The sequence below is a fragment of the Protopterus annectens genome, chromosome 8.part0 (genome assembly GCF_019279795.1).
Source record: "Protopterus annectens isolate FY-2018-M chromosome 8.part0, PAN1.0, whole genome shotgun sequence".
In the NCBI taxonomy this organism is placed as follows: Eukaryota; Metazoa; Chordata; order Ceratodontiformes; family Protopteridae; genus Protopterus; species Protopterus annectens.
The window spans coordinates 1,330,676,221-1,330,693,560 of record NC_056741.1 but is presented as its reverse complement, the minus strand read 5'-3'; the positions used below and the strand labels follow the sequence as shown (position 1 = coordinate 1,330,693,560).

The following is a 17,340-nucleotide window of genomic DNA, read 5'->3' as shown; positions in this document are numbered from 1 at the left end:
GGAAGAGGTATTGGACCAAGCTGAGTGTTAAACATGGCCCCTATAAATTCCAATTGTTGTGAGGGCTGAAGGTTTGATTTTTCCCCAATTGATATTAAGACCCAGAAACTCTGCCAGAGTGTGTTGCAGGGCCCTGGTCAGTAGATGCTCTGTGGGGTTGGAGAGGAGCCAATCATCCAGATAAGGAAACACCTGGAATCCAGAGTCTCAAGTGAGCTGGTCACCCACTGCTGAAAATTGTGAACACTGGGGGCCAGAGACCAAAAAAAGACAGGGCTCCTAATTAAAAATGATTGGGTCTCAGCTGGAAGCTGGCCTAGAGTGTTTGTCCATTTTGATGTGGACATATGCATCCTGGAGATCTAGAGAGCACATCCACACACCCAAATGAAGGCATGGATGGATTGAATAGTGACCATGCAGAACTTGGTCTGTGTAACTGACTCGCTCAAAAGACAGATCCAGAATGGGCCTCCAGTCCTTATCTTTTTGGCACCAAAAAGAGTATGGAGTAGAACCCGAATCTACACTGATCTGGGGGACCTTTTGGAGGACTCTTTAGAAGCTTCTTGATTTCAGAAGCTGCCTCCTCCCTTTGACTGGGTGGAACGTTGGGAAGGGAGAATTTAGGCCTTTGAAAGGATTTGGGGAGAATGTAATAGCCTCTGGTGATAATTCTCTGCACCCATAGATAGTTTGTAATGGAGAACCAGGCTGCTTGGTGCAGAGAAACATGCCCCGACTGAGGAAAGGAATCTGGTAATGCTTTAGGAGTGCTGATAGGGCCTACTGGAGAAAATCTCTGGAGCCATCTCTGGAGCCCTGATTCTGGTAACCCCCTCTGCCCTAAAGGGATGTCTTCCATCAGTCAGAAAAGGTCTCTCTGGAGTCTCGTAAAGTGCGCCAAGAAGTTCAACGAAGGTCACTGCAGCAAAGACTCGCTTCCCTAGCCTGTCCACTGCCTGGGACTCCGTTGGGCGGATGAATAGCCTGACTCTTCTGCCAAGTCCTTTGACTGCTGCTGCCACCACCACATCTACTGGAGGAGAAAGTACTTTGATCTCCTGGGGATAGCTTCTACTGTATCTGGACTTCCACTTGCTGCATGATTAATTTGACCAACTCATCTGCAGGAGGGATCACCCAGGATGTAGTGGGCAGGGAACAGAAAGCTTGGCAAGAATATGGATTCCTCCAGAGAAGGGGTGGAAGATTTCCAGTCACCCCACTGACCCAATCTCCAAGATGTCCCCAAAGGAAACAGTCAGGGGGTGATCTAGGGGAACCTTCCCCATCATAATCCATATCCTCAGTAAGGTATTCATCCGGTGAGTCCATGTGTTTTTGCACACCCTCTTCCAAGGGGGCTCTTCGGTGGGAATGTCCAAAGAAGCCTAGGAAAGGGGGATGCTTTTGGATTAGTGGTCCCCTGCAAAGGGTTGACAATGGCAGAGTAAGAGGAGAACCAAGGGCAAAGCTGAATGACTGTTGGCCGCCAGCTCCCTCTCCATAATCTGGAAGGCAGGCCCACCCGAAGATGGTTGGGAGCCCGGAACCGAAGGACTGAATCTGAACTGGGGTCACACCCTGCTCCAAATGGCCCACTTCCAAGACTTTGAGAAGGGTTCAGTGCAGAAATAACACTGATCTGAAACTGGAACAGAGAAGGCAGTTTGTGCCAGAACTGAATATTCCACCCCCGAAGCAAGGGGTTGAGTAAGGTGAGCTGTCGGAACTGAAGCCCACCAGGACTTTACTTCAGGCATCTAAGCAGTCGGTGCCGAAGGGGTCCAGGTGAAAGCAATGGGGCCTTGGGACCGAAAGATCCCAGGAGAATACGAAGGAGTTGGAGGAAAAATCCCAACACCCGGAGCAGAACAGGGTCTGGAGATTCCTCGCAGTCAATACCTGATCGAGAAAATGTCTGTTTTGGACACAGGCTACTGGCAGACCCAATTAATATCCTGGAAGGGGATTCAGGCTGGTCCACTGCAGGGTTGCCCAGCAAACTGGTCCACAGAAGACAAATATCAGGTCTGTGGTAATGAAACTCCATTAATGGAGCAAAGGATTGATTTGAATTGCGTAAAATGGTAAAGTTGGCACCAAAGGAGGAGAACTCTGAGCCAAAGTCACAATCTGGTTAATAGTACAGATTGGATCAGAGGTCGCCCGAGCCTGTAAAGGAGAGTTCAGTGCAGAAGTTTCCTGAACCAGACTGGTCAGAATCAAAGCATTGGTTCAGTAGTAGTCTGTGCTGAGCCCGGCACAGACTATTCAGACTTCCCAGAAACTGTGCTGGATGCCAAAATATGTGGCAATGAGACTGAGTCGATGCTCGGAGGATCTACCAGTTTTAGATTGATGATTTTTTGCTCCTATCACCAGCTGAAGGGGAAAAATTTTTGGAAGAAATACAAGTCTGAATAATCCAAAGCTACTTAGCTGGAGAGCTTGGTGAAAATGCTATTTGGCTGCGTGGAAAACTAGATCCGAGGTATAGGATGAAGGGCATTGTGGGTAGTAGCATGGCTCAAGAGTTTGATGCAAGCTAGCTTGGCATTTGGCAGACTGTTCTGAGGGTTCAGAACCATACCCATCAGTGAGGAATGGAAGATCAACTTCAGATTGTCAGTTAACTTTAATACGCTCCACACAAGCACGAGTATATGAGTTGGGCATCCTACACCCACACTTGTCGCACTGTTTTAAACCCCAACTTAGCTTTGACATAGTAAGGCAACAAGGCTATCCTATAGAAAAACAAAGGGAGAGAAAAACAACAATGGTAATTAAAAAAAAAATACCACAAGTGGTAAGGAAGGGCCTTGTCAAAAAGCAGGAGAAGGACAGTACCAATAATGGTAAAAATTAAAATTACCAAGGTAAAGGGTAAGGAATAGAATTGGGTTATAAGACAGTAAAGTTGACAAAAAAAAAAAAAAAAAAAACAATTTTGAAGAGAAACTCTTAAATGACAAAATTTCTACTTGGCTTTGAGAGATGGCTAGCACATCTAACTAAAAACAGCAAACCAGATCTAAACTAGAAGGGGCATTATGGGTAGGTCTTGGCCCTTAGCCGATGAGGTTTTGGCTGGCATGAGCTTTGAAACTGCTGTATTGGTTCAGAGGATGGAACAGGTGTCCTAATAGTAATTAATGAAGATTTACAGCAGATCTAATCTTTCTGTAAACCCCCCCCACCCCAGCTATAAAACAGCAAAATCAAAAAAGCAGTCATTCCTTAGCACATCTCCTGTAAACCCAAACTGAAAAGCTCTGAAAACCTAGCCAGTTTTCCACCTTTCAGGGAAAGAAAATTGTCAGCAAGTTTTTAAAAACAGACTGCTTGTCCATACAGGGGAGGGGTGCCACCCCAGGAGTGAATACGTGATTTTCCACTCCATCACACTTGGGTCTGAAAGGGCTCTGCTTCTTGCAAATTGAAGCCTATTCTAGAGGGTCAACCTTGCATCCCTCTCTCCAGGAGACATTTATCCCTTAAAATATAAAAGGCGAATGCTAAATAGAAAAACACCTATAGACTACATTAAGCAATTTGTTAGAACTTCACTGTTGGCCAGAAAAAACAGAGCAGAAAAGCCTGGAGGCCAAGGAGATTTTCATTCAGGAACAATGAGCTGAAAGTACAGAAACTGGCCCTCCATAACAAGATGGATTTAAGAGGGGGAAGCCATCCCCCTTCACTAGTACCAAAATCTGTCCCCATACTAACTTATGAAGTTATACACCTCCGTAAATATGCAGCCACATGGCATCTAAGGTATGTGGAAAGAAACTAAGATAATACAAAGACTTGAGATGGGAAGCTGTTATGGACAGCAAGAGAAGCATTGGTGATGCTTAGTTCCTTTAAGTTAGTTGGGTCAGGTGCCCTTGGTCAAAGAAGCAGACAACAGCATTATATAGCCAAACACAGGAATGAAGAGGTTTCACCAATGGGTTAAAGCACGAATTGGAATGAAGAAAATTAGTGGAGAGCCAATGTATCCAGTACAAGTTAGAGTTTTAGGACTTCAGCATAGTTGGTTCCTTAAAAGGTACCCAACAGATGCTTTGCATACATATAAACCACTTGCAAAGTTACCTCAATTAATACAACCATAAAATACAGGACTTATCTGCTCAAGATTTATTAAGATGGGTCACAATACATACCTTGCAGCTTGAGTAGCTTGAAGCTGAAATTCCAGGTTATTGCTGTTCACATTTTTGATAACTTCATCCAGTGGCCATAGAGCAGAAGTCTGAGAAAAAAAAAATCCAGTGAGAAAAAAATCCAGTGAGTGCTATCTACTACACAAGGATTCAAAAAAGTATACTATGGAGAAGTGTAGAAAATCCCAGTGTAGTACATTTTAAAAACTACCACACTTAAAACAGTCACTAAAGCATGTCAATACAAATACCCAGCTTTTCTTTCAAGGTTCCCTTTAAGCTGGTCAACACAGTAGACAGCAAATCAAGTCAGTCCTTTATAAACTAATTTTCTACCTTGTCAATACTACATTAGATGCATTTTACCACCTAGTGTAGTCCACTACTTCCTACCTTGCTCTCTAAATAGTTTCTGAAAGTTGTATTGTACTTCATTTTTATAGGTACATAGGTATCGGCCCCAAGGCCTATGCAAGCCTAGCCATAACTATTCCCTGGAAATTTTTCCCCACAATATTTACTTCTCTGGGCCCCTGTCTAGCAGGGCGACAGACATTATCCCTGGGGTGAATTTCCTATCTCCCATCCAATCAAGGTGCCTTTTTGAAGAGCCAATGAGGTGCTCTGCGACATGTATGGGCAGTCTATTAGAGTATGGGGAGTCTCTGGGTCAGGAACTTATCCCTCCAGCATGTTTTCATTGCGAGAAGATTTAGATCCCTGGAGCATGTGGCTGAGGGATTGGGATTTCTTTAAGTGGAGCATGTCCAACAGCTCAGGGTTTGACATGGCCTTGTATGTTAAGCAGAGATCGCCACAGAGTAGATGATATGCCAGAGTATAGCTGGAGTGTTTTTTTTTTTTTTTTTTTTTAAGACTGTCAGCATATGGCATGTGCTTTAGGCCTGTGAGGTATTTGTGGCCTTTCCAGCTGTTGCAAAGGTCTTGAGAAGCATACCAATGGGGCATTATACTCTACAATGGGTCTAATGAGGGATGAGTACAGTGGGACAATTACCTTTTTTCTGAATGAAAAGCCCTTAGATGGTGTGCCATGTAGTTTTTCCGACTTTGTGGCAATGTGGTTATCAAGTGAGACCACTGTCCACTTGTCCCCAAGTCTCACTTTCGATGTTGTGTCCTGCCTGTGTGGTAGATCATGGGTACATGTTTTTCCAAAGGGGATGACTAGACATTTGGCATTAAGCTTGAGCCCATGGCTCTGGCACCAGGCATCTATAAGGCCCTTTTGTAGAATATCCACATCATTTGGGGATTCAATAATTGCTCCCAGTTTGCAATCTACAAACTGTTAGCCAGAGTCACTTAGCCTGTACGTAAGTAGATGCCAAACGAGTGGTCCCAGGACTGAACCCTGAGGTATTCTACTTGTCTGGAGCTAGATTTGGAGTCTGCTACTTTTACAGTCTGGGTTCTGTCAGTAAGCCAGTTGGCAACCCATCCAGTAATGTAGGGATTTATGCCCAGCTTACTAAGTTTATCTACAATTCCAGAGTGGGGGATGGTGTTGAAGGCCTTGGTGAGGTCCAGATAGGCTGTGTGGACCTCCTTACCCTAGTCCACAGCTCTGGAGACAGATTCGAAGAAGTCAGATTCAGGAGACAAGATCGGCCCTTCACAAACCCAAACTGGGTGGGGTCCAGTGTCTGGAGGTTGCCAATGTCCCTTTATAAGTTCCATGATGATGCATTCCATGCCCTTGCAGATCAGGCTTGTCAGACTGATGGGATAGTAGTTCCCGGGATCCAAGGTGGATCCTCTCTTGTGGAGTGGGATAACTGTAGCTGTGCACCACTCAGTGGGCATGAAGCCTGAGGCGAGGCTATGATTAAACAAGACTTAGGTGGGGTGCCAGTTCATTTTGTAGTTCATGTAGTACACAGCCTGGGATGTCATCTGGTCCCATGGATGCTGTATTCTTAGCTTTGGAGAGTGCGGTTTCTACCAGTGTGGCTGTGATCAGAATTTGGCATAGAGATGGGCCCTTTAGGGAGTGAAGTTGGCACTAAAATCTGCCAGGACATTGGCAACATCCTTGGTATCAGTATATTTAATGCCATTCTGTTGTAGCTCAGCAGATCTGAGCATTGCCATTTAGATTCTTGACATAACTATAGAATGCCTTGTGGTAGTCTTTGGAATCTTTGGCAACTTTTTCGTAACTAGCTTTTGAAGATTGAGGAATCTCAGCTGCTTACTGAGGCTGGTGAGGGAGTTTTGCATCCTGGGATTTTCTGCAACAGTTTCTTCCTTCTGTTGTATAGTTAAATAGCAGGGGACCACCAGATTGGCTTCTTTTTTTGGAGAAGAGCATCTTGGTTCTATTTGGGATGGCATGATTCATGCATGAGTGGATGTGCTCTACAGTGCCTTAGTGTAGGATTCTGCAGTCAAACTTCCAGATCCTGTCTGCATGGGTGTCGTGAAGTTAGTCACTTCCGACTTCAGTAGCATGAAGTTGGCTTTGGAGAAGTTTAAGGAGGTTCTTACTGGAGGGTGGGATGTGGATGTCAAGGGTGATTTGCTTATGGTCAGACATGACCAATGAGGGTGACCATTGGTGTGGAGCATCTCCCATGTTGGTAATGACCAGGTCTAGGATATTGGAGCCCCTGATGGGACAATGGATTACTTGATCCAGGGCATTGAAATTTATGAATTCCAAGAACAGTTGGGAAAAGGAGTTGGTACCAGAGTAGTTTTCCCAATTAATGGCAGGGTAGTTGAAATCACCTAGTATTAGGGTGTTTGGTTGCATCTTAATATTTTTCCAGTATGCTTAGGAAGGTGTAGTGAGAATCTTGGGGTATGGTGGGGGATCTGTAGCAAGCTACAATTTGGATTGCAGTCTTACCTAGTGTTAGTTGCACCTGGAGAATTTCAGATTCACTGTGTTGGGCAACTAGCCTGGATGTGCGAATATCCTTGGTGAATATGGACACTACCTTTAATGTTTCGGTCTTGGTTTCGTGGCCGAAGTGTGGTAAGAATTGTAGCCTGGTATTGCAGGGGTGCGCTCTGGAGCCTTGAACCGGGTCTCAAGTCACTGCAGATGTTCTCCATTTTTAGGAGTGCCTCGAGAGTGCATTTTGAGGTTTACACTTCTAGCATTGAGTAGCATTACCTTCAGATTTTGCATGCTTGTATCTGTTATGGTGGTGGCTTTATCCTTAGAACCTTGCCTAAAAAAGGCACTATAGGGGTGGCAAGAGCTTTAGCCAGTAACCAGAATCCCAGGGGTGATAGGTGCAGACCATCTCTGGCAAAGCATCGTGGTTTGTCGATAATGTCTTCCCAAGCAGACAAATACTGGATCCCCTTTGACACCAGAAGCTTAGCCAATTGTTGTAATCATTTTGTCCTTATACTGTGGTATTCTGGGGCGAAGGCAGGATGCTACTCAGGGCTACGGTCATACCTGCCTGGGTCACATGATACAAGAGCTCTTCCAGGTCTCTTTTCATGTAGACCAGGGAGGTACATCTCAAGTCACTTACTCCAGCATGGACAGTGACAGTCGTATTTGTACGTGGAGTGACTGAGTGCATGTGTTGTGGCAGATCCTGGCACCCGACAGGCAGCTGACTAATTTTCTAGTGATCATAGCTCTAGATATTTAAATCATTTACCCCAGTGACCAGCAACTATTCACAGATGGTAAATCAAAGCTGCAGATAAAAGCCACCCAAGTCTAGATATAAAATGTTAAAAAAGGTTTAACAGTTTCTCTGTAGTAGATGCACATAAGCAATAGCAACAATTTCCAACACTCCTTTCCCTCAAGCTTGAGGCAGAGTGCCAGAGAGATTCTGGGTAGCCTGGACCACATACCCAGAACTATAGCCTACACAAACTGCCACTGAAAGTCTTAACATGGCACCAAATCCACCAATTTTTGATGGTACTGGTCGATTCACTTCTGTTCTGGTTAGGGGAAGTTTCTGCCTATATTCTTTAAACAATGGGCACAGGTGTTACTACAGTAGATTAGTAAAGAAATTTAGGGTCTAAGCTAAAGTATAATTAAATCCATGAGTAGCATTTAAATTCTCAGCTAGTTTGCCGCTACATAGCAATCATGGAAAAGCCACAAGTATAAAGTGAAAATACTATCCTCCAGAAGCCTCAGGATGTGGGTTGGAGAGGGGGATTTAGACCAATGCAGCCTCACTCGCTACCCATGTCCACTGTGGCCAAGGATATTCATAAGCACCATAGAACCAAATCATGACCCACTTCTGGAGACCAGATCTAGCTTGTAATTGGAGACCAGGCATTTTGTAGCCCAAGTTGCTGCTGCACATACGGTTTTTACCTTTACATCGATCCCAATATGGGTGAAACTACTTCTGCAAAAGTGCAAACAATGAATTCCAAATAAGCCAATGACAAAATATTGCCCCTTTTTGACCCATGGTAGCAATGGTGTGGAGGTGTGGCACAGCCAGAAATGTTGAATATTTGACATTTAAAATTTTTCCTGGCTTTGGTTCGCTCAAGAGTAGATTAAGTGGCCGGTCAACGGTGTGATAAACTATATAAAGGTAAACCTGCACATACATCATACATGGATATTAGATTTGAAAAGTCAAAAGTAGCCATGATCTAGTGGAGTGCGCCTTCAAGGGATAAGCAAGAGTACTTCCCCAAGGTTGGTTCAGAGAATGAAATGTCAACTTCCGATTTCTGTTCTATGGAGCTAGTATTGCAATTCTCCATGAACATACAAGTTTAGGATATATTCTTTGTTGGAGAATATGGTGACAATGGATGACCATATTGACAACTGGATTCTGACACCATCTTTGGCAGAATGGACTATTAGTTATGCAAGGTCACTACAATTGTGGAAAAAAATAGTGAGGCTTAGACAGTGCTTGAATCTTAAATGCAAGTAATTGCAACCAAGAAATTGCCTCCTATTTAAGACACTTTGCTGGTTCAAAACAGGCTTGACAAAACTGTAGCATGAAATTTAAATCCCATGGAGGAGAAAGGTCTTTGGTCCTTTTATGAAGGCCCTGCTCAACTTGAGAAGCTATGGATGTGCCATTAAAACCTGTATGGTAATTGAAATTGCTGCTAGTTGTACAACTGTTGAAGAGGTGCACTGTTTTTGAAAAAGGTGTGCTAGGAAATCTAAAATGTAATTGGACCAAGACTGTTGCTGTGCCTAAAGAATGAATCTTTTCCATTTGCTGAAACACATTTGTCAAGGCTTCTGGGAGAGCATAAACTCAAGACTGTCTGGTTAAGGGAATTGGAGAAGCTAAGCAGTCATCTTTAGGTTTGGTACATCTTGATGCGACACCCATTGGGTGAGACAGAAGGGCCAGAGTTTGATCTAGGTTCCACTGTGGATGAAGCAGGTGAGACCAGAGAAAGGGAAACTAAATTTGCCATGGCCAATAGGGTGCAACTGAGATTAGTGTTAGACCTGGTAGCTTTTTGCAGAAATTTTAGAATCGGGAGATGGAAGGCAGAGAAAAACAGGGGCCAGTTGAAGTAGAGAATCTTGAGGGAATGTGAAGAATGCAGACTGAGCAAGCGCAATCAAAATTAGATTTCTCCAGAATGTCCATCATAGGTTCATACTAGGCTATCTGCCCTAGGGCATTTATAAGCCTAGCCAGAGTGCCAATTTTGCTATGCCCTTTTTCGAGGCTAGTATACTGTGCCTCTGTTTAACAGGGACACAGAAGTGATACCCAGGGTAAACCTACCATCTCCCATCCACTCAAGATTCCTCGAAGAGTTAATGAGGGACTCTGCCTAACCTGGACTGGGATTTTATTCGAGTGAAGGGAGCCTCTGGGTTATGAATCTGTCCCTCCAGCATGTTTATTTCAGTGCTGAGGTTCAAGTCTCACGCATGTAGCTCTTTGGGATTTGGATTTTCTGAGGTGCAGCATGTCCAATTCCGGGTTGGACATGGCTTTATACATCAGGCACAGACGGCCTCTGAGCAGGCGGTATGCCACTTGAGTAGAGCTGGAGTTTCTTTAACTGGGCAGCATATGGCATCTGTTTGAGCCCTTTGATCCTCTTGGTGAGGTACTTTTGGGGTCTTTCCAGTTGCTGCAGGTGTCTGGTAAGGTACATCCCAAGAGGAGCATTGTACTCAATTATGGGCCTGATGAGGGATGAGTAAAGAGGCACGACCTCCCCTGATCTAGATGTGAATCCCTTCATGATTAGGTGGGCTATATAAAAATTTTTTCAAACCACTTTGGCCACGTGGTTGTCAAATGAGAGATTGCTATCAACTTGGGTCCCCAATTACTTCTGTACTTAATGGATTACCACCTATGTGGTAATTTGTGGGCACTTAGTTTTTCCCAAAGGGGATGACTCAGAAAGTGGTCAGAAGAGATTACCCACTGCCAGACCTTGATAATTGACAATTTATATGATTTTGCTCCCTCTGCTGATGTACCAGACAACTGACATGTCAGTTTTGAATCCCGACCGCCCAAAGGAATAAAGCCTCTAAGTGCTTGCAACACCAACAGCACTGCTCTACTCCAGAAAAATGTGCCAATTGGCCTCTGGGGGGCCAAGTACCCTGAACCAACACCAACAGCACTGCTCTACTCCAGAAAATGTGCCAAGTGGCCTCTTTGGGGGGCCAAGTACCCTGAACCATTTCCCAAATGCCCCCACCATATCTGGAAGCACCCATGGTCACTACAGCCTTGGGTGGTTACAAGGGGATGAAGGTATTTAGTTGGATTGGATCCACAAATTCAGACAGCGTTTGCAAGTCTTGATAATTCATTGCAAGACACCGACTGAAGGCTTGACCATTCAGTAGTCAGCATCCAGTGAAGGATCTGCATGTAAAACCTGGCTAATTGAACCAGGGTCAGTCACTGCCATGAGGCCTAGAGTGCAGAGACCGTATGGGCTGAAATAGAGGTGCTCAACCACCTTGACTTGTGTGGTGAAAGGAAGTAATGGGGGACTATTGTAGTGCTCCAATAAATTCCAATGTCCAAATTGGCTGAAGTTATGATTTGCTGTAGTTTTATGGTTATTCCTAGGAGAGTGGAGAACCTGATCCATTGCACGTATGAGTTCATGCCTGGTCAAAGTCATGAGCCAGTCACCCAGGTTGGGAAACACCATAATCCCTGCAGTCTGAGGTAAGCTGCTACCACTGCTGTGCATTTGAACATCCAGGGGGCTATTGCAAGTCTAAAATAGCTGTACTAATTCAATGACTGGCTCCCAGCTAGAAGTGTAGGAGCTTTGAATGCCTGCTCAGGACATCACAAATTATTTATTGAACACCCAGACATACGTGCCTAGAAAGTGAAGGCTGAACCATAACAATCTGAACTTTTAGCAAATGCATTTGAACCAAAATTTGTCTCGTCCCATTTTCTTTGGGCATTAAAAATCCCAAATACCTGGTCTGATGGGACTTCTTGGAAGACTAGCAGCTTCTGTATCTAAATTGCTGCTTGATCCCTCTGGGTGAACAGCTGGGATTGGTGAGGGTAGAAAAATGCCAAGCGTACTATCCAAGTCCAAAAAGGCTATCTGGTACATAATAGTCCTGCAACTGCCTCGAGGCCAGACCTACATTCAGGAGTACTGTTAAGGCTTGAAAGTTTCATGAACCCTGGTTTTGTAGGCCATCTCTACCACAAGGGTGACTATCCAAAGGACCCCCCCCCCCACTAGAAACACCACATGCATCATGGAAAAGACCTTGACTTTTTCTGGCCACTTTGGTGATCCTGGAGTAGCATTTGAGGACCAGCAGACATATGCCCATAACAGACAAGGTCACCCCCATCCATCTCACACCTGGGACAGTTTACTTTAGGACCAAAAGTTCTGTCAAAGGGACACTGATGAGAGATTAGACAATGCTACACAACACATGCTTCCCCAATCTGTCCCATCTCCCAGAACTGTTGGGGGGGGGGGGCAATGAAACTGCTAGTTCCCTTGCCACTGCAACCTCCATGGCATCAACTGGAACCCCTTTAACCCAGAAAGGCGAGTCCACAGGTGGTGCCATTATCCTGTCTGGTGTACAAGGTTTATTGGTTCCAAGGAATCCACTTCCTTCCATGCCCAAGAGAAGTCAACAAGCCTGTTGGCAGGTGGAGTCATCCAGGAGTAGAGGATCCAGATCCCGCAGTAAAAACTGCTAGAACAGATCTCCAGCAAATGAGGAAAGGGAATCCAGCCACCTCCAAGTATTTCTAGGTGGCCTTCATATGTGAAATCTTCAGGAGGCGACCATGGAAGTTTTTGCCTTCAAATTGACTATGGGGAGTCTAGGTGCTTCCTCTTGTAGGTCCTTCTGGGAACTTGCTCAGTGGGATGCTGTAGGAAGTCTTGGAATATGAAAAACTGAAGGAACCCAAGGCTTTAATACTGGATGCCACTGTAGAGAAAGGTGGTGAGGTTCTTGACACTGGCATTATGGTACAATACCTATGATCTGAGGGGGAAGGCTCCATCAGGTCTGCCAAGGCAGAGAACTCAACCTTGAAGGCAGAGCTCAAAAAAGGAGCTAGAAGGGGCTTGAAACCAGGAAAACAGGCTTCAACTACCTCAAATCCCAAACAGGCAGGTGTAAAGTTGAAGAGCTCTCCAGATCAGTCTCCCTGCACTAAGATTTCACTCCCCACATCTTCTGAGGCTTCTAGAGGAATGTGTAGTAAGTGGATAGAGATGCTAGTCTCCAAAAATTGGAGATGAAGTTCCAGGAACTGTAGCCACAGATGGCCTGAGGGCAACACTGTCAAGTTCTGTCCAAGTCTGATCCAACAAGATTTGTAGTCTTCTGATCCAACCTGGCCAATACTGGATCCATAAAGTTTTGCACGGACTTCATAAATTTTGAAGTGGTCAGATCCTGCACTTTTCTGATCCAGGGTTGAGACTGGTTCTTTTGAGCTTGTGAGAAATGTCAGAAGATGATTTTGACAAAGTAGGTTGACAAGACTGGTATATGGCTTCTCCAACAGATGGGATAAAGGCCTTTCAAAATAAGCTTACTTTTACGCTCTGAGATTGAGGGTTAAATATGTAGCAAATTGGTCACTCTACATTTGCAAGAGGATCATCAACAGTACATACAAAGTTATGGGCATAGTGTCAGTTTATGCCCAGACTGAACACTTCAAAAAAACCTGCACAACAGCCATGATGCAATATCTAGTCAGACTATAGTACCAGCAGAGAGACAACCAGCAGAGAGACAACCAGCAGAGAGACAACCAGCAGAGAGACAACCAGCAGAGAGACAACCAGCAGCCTAAGATAGTGCACCCAATATGAAACAAAGTGCACCCAAAGGCAACAGCAATGTTTGTCTCTTTCGGCTTTTCCCCGGTTAAGGGTTGCTACAGCAGAACTAGTCTAATGATTGGCAGTTGATTTGTGTGCAGAGTTGCCAGCCCTAATGCACAACCTTCAAAGGTATGCCCATTCATGCATGTCACCATGCAGAAGATGCTCTAGCAGAGTCTCGAACCGGTCAGCATCTTGCTGAGAGGCGACAATGCTACCGCAGCACCACAGAACTATAAATACTTTAACAGCTAGTGAAAGGGAATGATCAAGAGAATGAAACTAAGAAACTGAACAGCATATGCAGTAAAACAGGAGAAAGGTAAAAATTAGTTTAATAAATGCAGTCATTTGAAAAAATAGACTACTTATCCAAAACAGGGAGACTGTAGACCACATCCAATAGCTAGAAATGGCAAACAAGATATGAAGTAGGTTTGGTTAGTACACTAAGGGAGAAGCTAGAGCTGTGGTAGCAGTGAGCTTTAGCAACAGTAGAGTGACCAGACTGGATCCAAATCCACTTTAGAAAAGAATGAAAATACAGGTAATTTTAACCCAGTTAGATACTTAAGGTGAGCTGCACCCCCAATCACCCATAGAGATCTTATATCAAAAGGTGGTCCCCCATTGTTAGGTTTACTAAACTTGGCAGGTTAGTGCCAACAGAATACCAGCTTACCCATATGCACAAATACAAATGTAGGATAGAGTTAGAGCAATAGCTTGTTTATATAGTAAGGAGACACCAAAAGTGTAACTGTTCTAGTTTAGTACCCTCCCACTGAAGTTCATGCAACTTTGGGCACTCAAGACATTTGGAAGGAAACTGGCTTGGATGACAAGCAGGCTCCAAAAACATTTACAGTTCAATAATTCAGGGAGTTGATCAGAAAAAATGCACTAGTTTCACAATTACATGGTGCTTAGTTGACGAGGTTTAGTTTGAAAATGGCTGCAATGGAAAAGTTATGAAAGGGCCTTCCACCCAAACTATGGTTATTTACATAAACTTTACAAGGATTATTTTACACAGAGGGAGGTTAAGAAGAAACTGCCCCCTTCAAGAAACTAGCCTGGTTTTAAGCCACAATGAAAGCAATAAAAGGGCCTGATTTTAATCATTCTTGAAGTCCTCTTATACCACTGCAACCTTAATTACCCAAACTGGCTACCCACCTCAGTATACACAATTGTTAAAACACACGCACCACTACATTCCTGTCCCAGAGGCTACAGACTACCCATGTCAAACAGAGCTCATTAGCACTCAAAAAAAGTTATGTTCTTACCATAACGTTCCATGTGAATTGTTCATATCGCCTTTGTTCTTGCACACTGGTTCAGAGACTATCCTTGGCTCAGTCGGCCACATCATAAGCTCTGCATCTCAGAGAAGCTTGAGGCACAGTCCATATCCCATGATCCTCTGCAGTTATCCCTCAGATCTACTTTGCAAGAAACCAGAACACACTACCAACCACTGCATCTAATGCTCACTGTGCCAATAGTGTACCAGTGTGTCCCTGGGGGCACCCCCTGGAGGGGGGAGTAGGGCAAAGTAGCTTCTGCATTTGGCATTTAAGGGGGATGCAAATAGATTGCAGCAAGGCTGGCCCCATCTGCAGAAAATCCTCTGCCACTTGACTTGAGGGACCACTAGTGAGGCAACAGGATGGCTCTGCTCAACCTGTCCGTGATTATGTTGGATGACCCTAGGATGTGCGTTGCTATTAGAAAGTGCCCGGTGGACACAGCCCATTGCCAAATTCTCAGGGCCTCTCTGCATAATGGGTAAGACCTGTTTCCTCCCAGTTTATGTACCAGACCACTGACATTGTCAGTCTGAACTGCCACTGTTCCTAGAGGAAAAGATTCATGAAGTTTTGCAACGCTAGAAACACTGCTCTCAACTCCAGGACATTGTTGTACTCCAAGATGGAGTACATTCTCCTTGGACCATTCTCCCCTGAAAAAGTCCCCCCACCCCATCAGGGAAGTGTCTGTGGTTATAGCTGTAGGGCTGGCTAGCACAAACAGGCCGCTTGCAAGATTGTGACAAGATGCTGTGCGACAATGGAAGCAATTGGAATGACCACTGTGTGAAGAGCAGCCACTGGAGGACCCTCATGTGCATCCTGCCCAAAGGAACTGCAATAAGGGTAGCCGCCATCATTCCCAGGGCTTTCAGCACTTGCAAGGCATGAACTTTGTTTCGAAGAACAGCGACCTGATCCCAGAGGGCTGCCACTCTGGTCTGGGGAAGCTTGATCAAGGCTGTAGTAGTATCTAAATCCGCCCCTATGAATGATATATGCTGCGAGAGCGATAAGGCAGATTTTAAGTGGATTGTGATTCCTAAACGGGAACAAAGGTTGATAGTGTAGCCCCTGGCTTGCACAAGACTATGCTTGGTGGTGGCAGTGAGGAGCCAGTTGTCCAGATACAGAAACACCCGGAATCTTAGCCGCCTCAGGTGAGACCACTACTGCCATGCATTTGGTGAACACCCTGGGGGCTGAGGTGAGACCAAAGGGCAGAGCTTGAAATTGGAAATGACTGGCCGGGCCTCCACTCAGGAGTGCTGGAAGGGCTTCCCAAGGGTGTTATACCCATCGCCCTGGTTATGCAGACCCCCTCTGTCTGGGCTGAGTCTTCCATTTCTCCCCCCTCTGCCTCTGGAGGTGGCATCACTGTGTGGACAGGAAAGATCAGTGTCTTTCGAAACCACATTTTCCACCTCTTTGCCCTTTGGGGTACGGTCTAGTTGGGGCAGAAAAACAGACCCCTATGGCACAGGGTCTTACCTTCTTGTTCACACCAAGTGAGAGTCTTTCACTTTGGGTCCAAACAGGGTGGCACCATCAAAGGGGGCATTGGCAAAGGAAGACTTGAAGGCTTCTGCAAAGGAGCCCAGGCACATCCAGGATAGTCGCTGCAGAACGATCGCAAAGGCTGCAGCCCTACTCGAACCTTCAGCTGCATACAAAATGAGCCTCATGGACGAGTTAACTATCGAAGTGAGGGTGTTAAGCTGTGCAGTTACCTTTTCCGAGATAGCAGCATCTGTGTTACCCTGGAGAGCAACTCCCAGCTCCTTAAGGTGGTCTCTCTGAAGGCGTGTAAAGTGCGTGAGATTCTCCATGCGATTGCTGAACTAAGTCGCGGAACTGAAAATGCACTTCCCATACCTGTCCATAGTCCTGGAATCTTTGCTAGGAGGATGGACAGAAGATGCCTCTGATAATTCCTTCTTCGTGGCTGCCGCCGCCAACACCATAGCATCAACTGGGACTCTAAGATGAGCCTTGTCCTGGGGGGCAAGGCTTTATTTGGCCTCTGAGGGACTGGTTCCACTGTGTCTGGACTCTCCCATGCCCTTAGAGCTATTAGGTCCATCAACTCGAAGGACGAGTCACCCAGGAGGTAGAAGGTTGAGCCCCCAAAAGCCTTCAGCAATGCAGATTAGTCCTCAGGTGGGGGCAAGTGACTGCCAATCACCCCTCAGCTTTAAGATATCCAGGATGTCAGCAAATGAGACATCCTCAGAGGGGGACTGTGGGGACCCCTCAGACTCATCCATATCTGTGTCTGATGGGAATCAATGTGCCTCCTCTTGCACAATTTCTTCCTCGGAACTTCAGAGGGGGCATCTGGTGAAGCTTCCAAGGAACAGGGGACACCCTCTGGGGCTTGCTGAGACATTGGGTCTCTATGCTTGGCCGGGATTGCAGGTGCAGAAACAGAACGCGGTCCCTTGAGGGAAGAAGACTACTTCGATGAAGTAAATGTCTGATCAGACAGGACCTTCCTCATGACGAAC

General features: G+C 45.3%; 1 protein-coding gene across 3 annotated transcripts in view; it reads right to left on the bottom strand.

Moving 5' to 3' along the window:
• KPNA2 (karyopherin subunit alpha 2) overlaps nucleotides 1-17,340 on the bottom strand; it is a 557,358-nt gene that overhangs the window by 535,618 nt on the left and 4,400 nt on the right. For all 3 annotated transcript variants that reach the window (XM_044080878.1, XM_044080877.1, XM_044080879.1), the window contains exon 4: nucleotides 4,182-4,270. In XM_044080878.1, coding sequence (XP_043936813.1) covers nucleotides 4,182-4,270 — 89 coding nt within the window. The remainder of the gene's footprint in view (nucleotides 1-4,181; nucleotides 4,271-17,340) is intronic.